Source organism: Hipposideros armiger, unplaced genomic scaffold (genome assembly GCF_001890085.2).
Source record: "Hipposideros armiger isolate ML-2016 unplaced genomic scaffold, ASM189008v1 scaffold_121, whole genome shotgun sequence".
In the NCBI taxonomy this organism is placed as follows: domain Eukaryota; kingdom Metazoa; phylum Chordata; class Mammalia; order Chiroptera; family Hipposideridae; genus Hipposideros; species Hipposideros armiger.
In genome coordinates this window covers 1,151,651-1,161,942 of record NW_017731471.1, presented here as the reverse complement: position 1 = coordinate 1,161,942, position 10,292 = coordinate 1,151,651, and the positions used below count along the sequence as shown (strand labels likewise).

General features: G+C 34.4%; 1 protein-coding gene across 1 annotated transcript in view; it reads left to right on the top strand.

The window, feature by feature from the left end:
* Window positions 1-8,503, top strand: part of LOC109385662 (fibronectin type III domain containing protein 3C1-like) — a 63,763-nt gene extending 55,260 nt beyond the window's left edge. The window contains exons 21-25 of the mRNA XM_019648173.1: window positions 4,016-4,290; window positions 4,641-4,853; window positions 5,703-5,869; window positions 7,105-7,226; window positions 8,165-8,503. Of these exons, the coding sequence (XP_019503718.1) occupies window positions 4,016-4,290; window positions 4,641-4,853; window positions 5,703-5,869; window positions 7,105-7,226; window positions 8,165-8,503 (1,116 nt within the window). The remainder of the gene's footprint in view (window positions 1-4,015; window positions 4,291-4,640; window positions 4,854-5,702; window positions 5,870-7,104; window positions 7,227-8,164) is intronic.
* The last annotated feature ends 1,789 nt before the right edge of the window (window positions 8,504-10,292 follow it).

The following is a 10,292-nucleotide window of genomic DNA, read 5'->3' as shown; positions in this document are numbered from 1 at the left end:
CTTGGAGCTGAGCTAGCTGCGCCCTCCACAACTAAGATTGAAGGACAACAACTTGGCTGTTCCCCTTCCCCAATTCCCCAATAAAATCTTTAAAAAGAACAAAAAACCTAAAACGGGGTGGCCAGTTAGCACAGTGGGTTAGAGTGCAGTGCTCATAACGCCAAAGTTGCCAATTCCATCCCCACTGAGGTACGCCCTGTACAACTAGATTGAAACAACTACTGGACTTGGAGCTCATGGGTTCTGGAAAAACACAATGTTCCCCAATATAAACAAACAAACAAAAAATCTCCAGGCTCAGATGGTTTCATTGGAGAATTCCACAAAGCATGTAAAGAAAAATTAATGCCAATTTGAAATAGTCTCTTCCATAAAATAGATGAGAGAACTCCTGATTCTTTTTATGAGGCCAGTATTACTCTAAAAACCAGAATCAAAGACAGTATAAAAAAGAAAAGAAAACTGCAGACCAATAACTGATTAATTTAGATGCAAAAAAAAAACATTCAACAAAATGTTGTCATATCCATTCCAGCATTGCATGTAAAAGGAAGAATACACCATGACTAAGTGGGATTTATTCCAGGGTATGCAAGCCTGGTTCAAAATTGGAAAATCAACCAATGTAATCTACTATACAAACAGGCTGGAGAAGAAAAATCATATAATCATTATCAATTGACCACAGATACATGCAATCTAGTTCTAAAATTTATAATGAAAAGTCACAGGACCTAGAATAGACAAATCAATCTGGAGAGAGAAAAATAAAGTGGAAGAAATCACTACCTAATGTTAAACCTTAGTATAGTAACTACAGTAATCAAGACAGTGTCGTGTTAATGTAGAGATAACCACATAAGTCAATTGAACAGAATAAAGAACCCAGAAGTCAACCCACATAAATATGTTCAACTAATTTTTGACAAGATGCAAATTATGCTGGAGAAACTGGATATCTATAGGCAAATTTTAAGTCAACAAGCTTTACACCTTATACCAGGGGTCGGCCAACTGCAGCTCGTGAGCCACATGCGGCTCTTTGGGTACGTTCCATCTCAAAAGTTTGCCGATCCCTGGAAGAGCCAATCCTGTCCCTGACAACAATTTAAAAATTATTCAAGAGCCATAAATATGTTTTTACATAATCACCATTATGTGAATAATATCCTTCAAAAGTTTGTAAATGAAACTGATAGTTTTATTTTCATTTTTTTATTAGTTTCAGGTGTACAAAACAATGCAATAACTATATTTTTCACCCCCACAGTGTGACAACAACACTCCCCCAATCCACCACCCCCAATATCATACATATCTATTACAATTTCATTGACTCCACTCCCCACACTGTACTCCACATCCCGTGACCATATATATATATATAAAATTATAGTTGACATACAATATTATTCAATGGCAGCTTCAGATGTACAGTGCAGTGGTCAGGCATCTACAAGAAAAAACCTGGAAAATACACAAATACATGGAGGCTGAATAACATGTTACTAAATAGCGAGTGGGTCAACAAAAAGATCAAGGAAGAAATCAAAAGATGCCTTTAGAAACAAAAATGAAAACACCACAACCCAAAATCTTCGGGATGCAGCAAAACAGTTCTAAGAGGGAAGTTCATAGCAGTGCAGGCCTACCTAAAGAAACAAGAAAAACCTCAAGTCAACAGGTTATACTTACACCTCAGGGAACTGGAAAAAGAATAGCAAAATAAGCCAAAAGGGAGTATAAGGAAGGAGATAATGAAGACCAGAGCGGAAAAAAATGAAATAGAGACCAGAAAAAAAAAAAGATCAATGAAACCAAGAGGTGTTTTTTTGAGAAGATAAGCAAAATCGACAAACCTCTAGCCAGACTCATGAAAAAAAGCAGAGAGAGGACTCAAATTAGTAAAATCAGGAATGAAAGAGAAGTGACGACACCACAAAAATACAAAAAATTTTAAGAAAATACTATGAGCAACTATATGCCATCAAATTTGACAATCTGGAAGAAATGAGTAATTTTCTAGAAGCATACAACCTTCCAAAGCTAACTCAAGAAGAAATGGAAAATCTGAATAGACTGATTACTACCAAGGAAATCAAATCAGTAATCAACAAGCTCACAGCAAACAAAAGCCCTAGACCAGATGGCTTCATTTTCAATTTTACTTCAGAGCCACATGTACCCAAAGAGCCACATGTGGCTTGCAAACTGCAGTTTGCTGACCCCTGGCGGCTCTTCTGTCTCAAAAGTTTGCTGATCCCTGCCTTATACAAAAATTTACTCAAAATGGACCATAGAAAACTTAAAATTAAAACATAAAACTATAAATCTTTTAGAAAAAAATCCCAGGAAAAAATCTTCAGGATCAACACTAGGCAGAGTTCTTAAACTTGATACCGAAAGCACAAGCCATAAAATGAAAAATTAATAAATTTGACCTCAAATTTAAAAACTTGCACTATGCATAAGACCCTGTGGAGAAGATGGAAAGATAAGCTATAGACTGGGAAAGAATCTTTACAAAACACATATCTGACAAAAAGACTAATATCTAGAATATATAAGAAACTCTCTAAACTCCACAGTTAAAAATCCAAACAACCCAGTTAGAAGATGGGCAAAAGACATGAACAGACAACTCACAAAAGAGCACATACCAATGGCAAATAAGAACATGAGAAGATCTTCAACATCATTAGCCATTAAGGAAACAAGTGTTGAGATACCATAACACATCTATCAGAATGGCTAAAATAAGAAACAGTGATAACAGTAAATGCTGGCAAAGATGGGGAGAAACTGGATTATGCAAACATTTCTGGTGGGAATTGCATGCACTCTGGGAAAGAGTATGGCATTTTCTTACAAAACTAAACATGTACTTATTAATTGTTCAGCACTCTTGGGAACTTATCCCAAAAAAATGAAAATTTATGTCCACAATAAAAACCTGTATATTGATGTTCATAACACCTTTATTTGTGAGAGCCTAAAACTAGAAACAGTTCAGCTATCCTCCAACAGTTAAATGGTTAAACAAACTGTTGTATATCTATATCATGGCATACTATACAGCAACAGAAAGGAACAAACTACCCATATGCACAACTTTGATGGGTCTCAGGAGAATTAAGGAGAAATCGGCTGATTGAAAAAAACCCTATCTGGAAAATTTACATACTGTTTTATTCCATTTATATAACATTCTTGAAATGACAATTAATAGTGATGAAAAACAAATTACTGATTGCCAGGGATTAGAAAAAGGGAGAGGGAGAGATGATGCTATGACTATAAAAGGGTAGCACAAGGGATTCTTGTAATGGAACTTCTGTATCTTAACATGTTGTTGGTCACATGAAGCTACACATGTTATAAAACTGTGTAGAACTTAATACACAAATGAATGCATGTAAAACTGGTGAAACCTGAATGTCAGTGGATTTTTATCAATGTCAGTTTCCCAATTGCAATATTTTACTGTAGTAATGAAAAATGTTACCTTTGGGGGAAAGTGAGTGAAGAGTACATGTGAGTCTACAATAATCTCAAAAGTTCTTGTAAAAACAGTGGAACTTGATGAATGGATGTGATCTTTGGGCTCACACCAACAGAGAGATAAACTACAACATGAAGAAAAGGCAGAAAATTTGGTGGGGTGAATAATGACTTCGGTTTGAGTATGTTTTTCCTTAAGTGTCCATATTATCACTCTTCACTCACCTTCCATATTTAGACTCTTCATCTTCCTAAACATGCAACCTAAAGATTTCAGTGTGTATGTCAGCATCTTAGAACCATATTGTTTCACATAGCAAAGTATACATGTAGCAAATCAACCCGTTATATACCTTAAACTTATATAACGGTATATGTCGATTGTATCTCAATATTTTTAAAGGACAATATTGTTAGAATTTGAGTTTAAGAGAATTTATTTTGTTGTTTTTTTGTCAGCAAAATGGTTTATACACAAAAACAAATAAATCTCTAACACAGTATACTTTTTCAGGCTGTAAATATAGTTGGATTTGGAATGTTTGGAGGAACTGGCACAGTAACCACACCGGCAACTGTACCAGCAGTAGTACCAATATTGCATGAAGTTGAAAACAAAGTTCCTGCCAAGTTAGCATCATCTTGCATTGCTGTTCAATGGGAGGAACCAAATTGTCATGGCTCTCCAATCACTGGATATCGCATTGAATATGGAGACAAAAAAATTTTGACTGTTGATAGAGTAACAGAGTGTCTTCTGAAAAATCTGCACCCTGATACCATATACAAGTAAGTCACTTATATCTTCCTTTGAGTAGATGGAAAGCTTTTTGAGAATTTTGAGCAAATCAACAGTTATATGTTTTATATAGCCTACATAATATAATAGTTCCTTTGAAAGAGAGTTTTAGTGTTTTAGAAAAATTTGGCATTACTAGAGCCATTTTCTTTTTATCAAGAATTATCAATAGTAATTATGCAAATTCAAGATTTTTGTTTTAAAAATTTGTCTCTAATAATTGGTATATGATGGTCAATATCCTACATAGGCTTACTAGGGGTTTAGCTTAAATGTAGAAATTTATTTTCTTTTCTAAATCTAAATTAATATAATTTAATTTTTTTCCTCTAACCACTAGAATCAGAATTCAAGCTATCAATCATTATGGACTAAGCCCTTTTAGCCAATCAATAAGAATCAAAACCAAGCCACTACCACCAGAGCCTCCACATCTTGAGTGTGTGGTCTATGGACACCAGAGCCTCAAACTGAAGTGGGGTAACTCTTCAAAAAAGGGGTCACTTTCCAACATTAGAAGCTATAATTTGTTAATGGGAGATCAATCTGGCAGGTAAATTAATTTACTATTTAACAAGTATTATAGTAAAAATGTTTTAAAATTCCCTACCTTAATCCTTCAATCCCAGTGGTTTCAATGAACTAATATATGTGAAAGCAGCTCATTATTGTGTTAGATATACTTTCTTCAACTCCTACTGATAATTTAGCTCTCTATTTTGCCTCTTCCAGAACACTTCTTTCTTCATACAACATACATTAATACCAGGGGATAGAAATTAGCAAAGAGGGCCGGCCGAGCAGCTCAGTTGGTTAAGAGCGTGAGCTCTGAGCAACAGGGTCACCGTTTTGATTCCCACATGGGCCAGTGAGCTGGGCCCGAGCTGAGCTGCCGACAGGCGGCCGCATAGTTCAGTGGTTACAGCACACCCTCTTAGCAACAAGGTTGCCAGTTCCACTTCCTCATGGGATGGTGGGCTGTGTCCATCTGCAACTAAGATTGAACACAACACCTTGAACTGAGCAGCCACAAGCTGCCGACGGGTGGCAGGATGGCAACTGGACTTAAAGCTGAGCTAGCTGCGCCCTCCACAACTAAGACTGAAGAACAACTTCACTGTTCCCCTACCCCAATTCCCCAACAGTGTTCCCCTTCCCCAATTCCCCCATAAAATCTTTTTTAAAAAAAGGTTACTGAAGAAATATGAAAGCCAGCACCTTGCTGTTAAAGACATTTACGCAGAATTTTTCTTTTGTGTTTTACATATTTGGCTTCAAGTTGATTTATTTAGGCCTTATTGAAGTTTTAAAACCAGTTTTAAGTCAGTTATATAGAGCTACTTTGACCTGTATGACTGTTGATTAATAATATTTCTTCTCTCATTTTGATTCCCACTCCCAGATTTTCTGTCATTTACCATGGACCTTGTCAGACTCACAAAGTGCAAAGATTGAGTGAATATACTCAGTATGAATTTAAAATCCAGGCATGTAATGAAGCTGGTAAAGGACCACTGTCTGTTATCTATACTTTCACTACAACAAAAACCCCACCAGCCACACTTAAAGGTAAGTGTTATAAGCCATGACAATAAAGGTTGCATTACTTTGCATTCCAATAGCTCATATATAAAACTCCACAATAAAGTTTATATTAACTAGTCAACAATATGATACCAAAAGAAACTTGTACTTAATTATGGATTCAAAGGACAATGTAGTATTAATGAGACTTCCAGAAACATAATATTTTAAAACATATCTTTGAGTTCAACTAATTCAGCCAATCACTCTATCGCCACTCTTTTAAGAGGAAGAAGTCCCCAAAATGGTAAGAATCTTAGCTAAAGGACACCATGAGCCAATGGCAGAGCCAAGATTAGAACTGTAGGCTTATTCCCATTATAGTTCTTCCACTTTGCCATGATATTCATTCCTTGCTATATCTTATATTTTCTCAAATGGATTAGAACACAAAACTCACCAAATGATAGGTGTGATTATACCAAATAAAGCCAAAAAATAAGACTATGCAAACTTTGTATTTGGTACATATTTAGTACCAACTTGTAGTTTTATTTTTGGTAGTTGGTACATATTTGGTAATTTCTGAAACTCTGAATCTCTCCTTATTTGAATAATAAAATAAAGTGCTGTCTGTAATACACAACAAGGCCAATTTACAGTCATGAAAGCTTGAGTTTTGAGAATTTCTTTCCAGTTATCAAATTCAGTTGTTCAAACCCATCCACATAGTCCAATCACTATTTTGAAATCATTTGTTTTTAGTATAAATCTAATTGGAACATATTGGAAATTAAACATGGCTTAGACCACAATAATGTCTTCCTCTTTTTTTATATATTTGAGCTCCATTTTCCTGAAATGTAGAGATTAATAACATGAAATAAAGATCCTGGCCTACTTTATGCAATTGCTGTAATCCCAAAATAAAATTATTAATGAATGTAAAAATGCTTCCAAATACATGATGCACTATATAAATACAACACAAGAGATTATACCAGCAGGGATTAAACAGCAGTAATAAAAATTGTAATAAAGTCTTTCTGGAAAAACAAAAAAAATGCATTATTGATAGTTTTAAATTCTTAAAGTCTATTACAATCATTAAGATGGTATGGAAAAATGCTTTACAATAAGAACTATATATTTCTTAGATTAAGTCTACATGGCCTGCCTTTTAATGACCATGGGAAATTATATGAGAGATATCAATGTATTCAAGATGATCTAGGGAAAATGGAGCCCTCTAAACTGAAATTCTCTTTTTCTTTTTCTAGCACCTAAATTACATCAGGTGAATAACAATATTTGTGAGATCAAATGGGAGTCTTTGGAGCCAATAAAAGGAGATCCCATTGTTTATAATCTTCAACTCATCAGTGAAAAACAAACTGACCTGGTAAATTTTTGCAAATTTAGTCTTTAAATTTTTATAGCTTTTTAAAAAAAAATATTTTATTGGGGAATTGGGGAAGGGATACAGCCAAGTTGTTGTCCTTCAATCTTAGTTGTGGAGGGCGCAGCAAGCTCAGCTCCAAGTCCAGTCGGCCGCCGTGTTTAATAAGTTGCGGGTAGCCATAGCCACTATCCCATACGGGAGTCAAACCAGCAGTCTTGTTAAAAGCACGCACTCTATTCCCTGAGCCACCCGGCGGCAGCTCAGTTCAGTCTTTACTTGTGGGCGGGCATAGCCCACCATCTCAAACAGGCAACCTTGTTAGGAGCACGTGCCATCCTGCCACCTGTTAGCTGCTCAGTTCGGGCGCAGCTCACTGGCCCATGTGGGAATCAAACTGGCGACCCTGTTGCTCAGAGCTCACACACTTGAGCTAGTTCTTAACCAACTGAGCCACTCGGCTGGCCCATAAATTTTTATAGTTTTGTATCCTGCTTGGGATTGAGATCTTGTCAAGGAGTAAAATATTCTTTTAGGATGTTAAAAGTAACTAAATCTTATACAAAAGTCTTATCTGGTCCCTAGAATTTTATGTATGTAATACTTATTTTGGGACAATTAGCTTATTCATTTAATTAACTTATGACTATTGAATGATTTGGTATTCCTAGGTTCCACTGACCACATGCACAACTCATTCCAAACCAAATGCAATTAAAGTTTAACAATCATAAGTCTTTATCATTTCCTACATTGAACAAAATTACCTAAGCAGTGCTGGGTCCTCTCAAGACATTTGAGCCGATAAGAGTAAACTTTTATTTTTTGTGTCAAGATATTCATGAAATGAAGGGATTATTTCATATTTTTCCTATTATCAAGTACCATGCCATGTTATTTTATTTAGCAAGAAAATATAATTTTGACTCCTTTTCCTTTAGATTTACAAAGGACCGGACACTTCGTTCTCCTTTTCCAACTTTCTCACAAATGCACAATATCACTTCAAGGTCTGCGCTGGACGCCAATATCAGAATTCTGCTGGGTTACAAGAGGTCTGGGGACAATATAGTCCCAAGGCTCTTTTCTCAACTCATAAGCAACAGCCAGGGACTAGCAAAAGCAGTGGAGTAAAGGGGGTAAGCCACCCTAGTGAAGGTAAAAATGAGAAGCCCAGGATAGAGATGAGTGTTGATACATTTATTATAATCCTTATGGTAGGATTTGCACTAGTTGCCATTCTGTGTGCTGTCACAATTCAATACTTCCTAATCAAGTAATCTATTTTTATTATTTTCACATTTTTAGGAAGTTCAAAAACAAACTAACATCAATATAGAAATTGCTAGATACATCTCAGTTATTACTTAAAAGTAAATCTCATTTGGTAGAAAGCCTTACATTTAGAAAATATTTTTTTAGAAAATAGGTCTATTTTAAGTTTGACAATTTTAGCACCGAAACACTTCTACTGTTACGTAAAACTATCTAAAACCTCTCATGAAAACTATTCCCTGCCTTAATTTTTCAAATGATTATTTTTTAAACTTGTTAGAACTTTGAGAGAATAGTAGTACTTTAGAATTTTATTTAGAACAAAGTGGGAAAAATGAATTCTACATGTCAACTTACATTCATGTGAAATAAAAAAGTATCTACCAACCTTCTGTACTGTAATTGTTTCCAAAGTAACATATTCAGCTCTTTGGCTTGTTCCCTGATTACTTTGATATCAGGGAAATAGTAATTTATGGCATTTTGGAAGTAGAAATAGGGACTTAGGGAGCTATTTTATACCATTCTAAACTCTTTAAAATATCCCCAGTTTGGTTACACTCTACTCAGAATATTAAACATTTACACATATGATGACTCGTTTTTACATGGCATATTAAAATGATTTCTTATCAAAACTGATGGGTTCACATCCATTTCTAGTTACAAATGAAGCATCTCTTCTTTATTCCCACAATCATCCTCCAGGAGCTGTTTTAGCAATCTTACAAGGGAGACGTTACTCATTCCAAAAGACTATTTCTTGTTTATTGAAAATGTTTAAATATTATCTCCTAATTCAGAGTTTACTCTTTGTGTTTCAAACCCGAAAATCAAATTCAACACAAAAGTGTTGATTTTAATGTGTGCTAATAATTCTGGCATATCCGATGACATCTTTCATTGGGCATTGCACTATGTGGTATGTTATAGAATGTTTACTATGGTGGTTGCTGTTCAATTTAGAGATTGAGGTATGGTTTAAAATATGGAAAACATAAAATAGTTTTCTTCTAAAGTAAATTGTGATGCAGTATTTATCCACATTCTACAAATTATATCTAGTTCATATTTTTATTTTAATTAGAGATTAGTGACAATGGAAGTTTTAATGTAATAAATTGTTGTGTCAAGACATTTCTACCACAAAAATATTTTAAAACCTGCTAAATTTAAAAACTTGTCAGTTTTTCTTTGCCTACAACAAATATCTAGTCAACATTTTACTTAGCAGCAAACTTTTTAAAGATTTGTTGAAAATATCACCTCTATAGCAATTTGCTTCTAAAGGAAAACGGGAAATTCTCTTGATTTAAAGTATTTTTTGAGATTGATAATTAAACTGAATACATTTTAATCTGCTAAAAATTAATGATTTGCAGCTTGTATATTTCACATATCTACATTCATCAAATGTAAAACCTATTTACATTTATTAAAGTATAACTATCATAGGAAATATTTTTAAATACCAAAAAATTAAAATTATTCACCTACTATTTTTGAAGTGGGATTTGTGCAAGCTTATTTAGTTGCAATAATTCTCTTTTTAATATTGCATGTTTATCTCTTCCCAAAGCAACTTGAAAAATAAAACCAGTTCATGATGTGTTTATTAATTTTCTTTATTTTTTGCACTTTGCTATATTATGCTTAACAGATGTAGCATTTCTTACAAATAGAAGGCAAGCTCTCTACCAGCACATACATTATGGCTTGCTTTTTTTTTCCTGTTTTTTACATAATTAAATTTTTTTTCAATTACACTTGACATACAATATTATATTCGTTTCA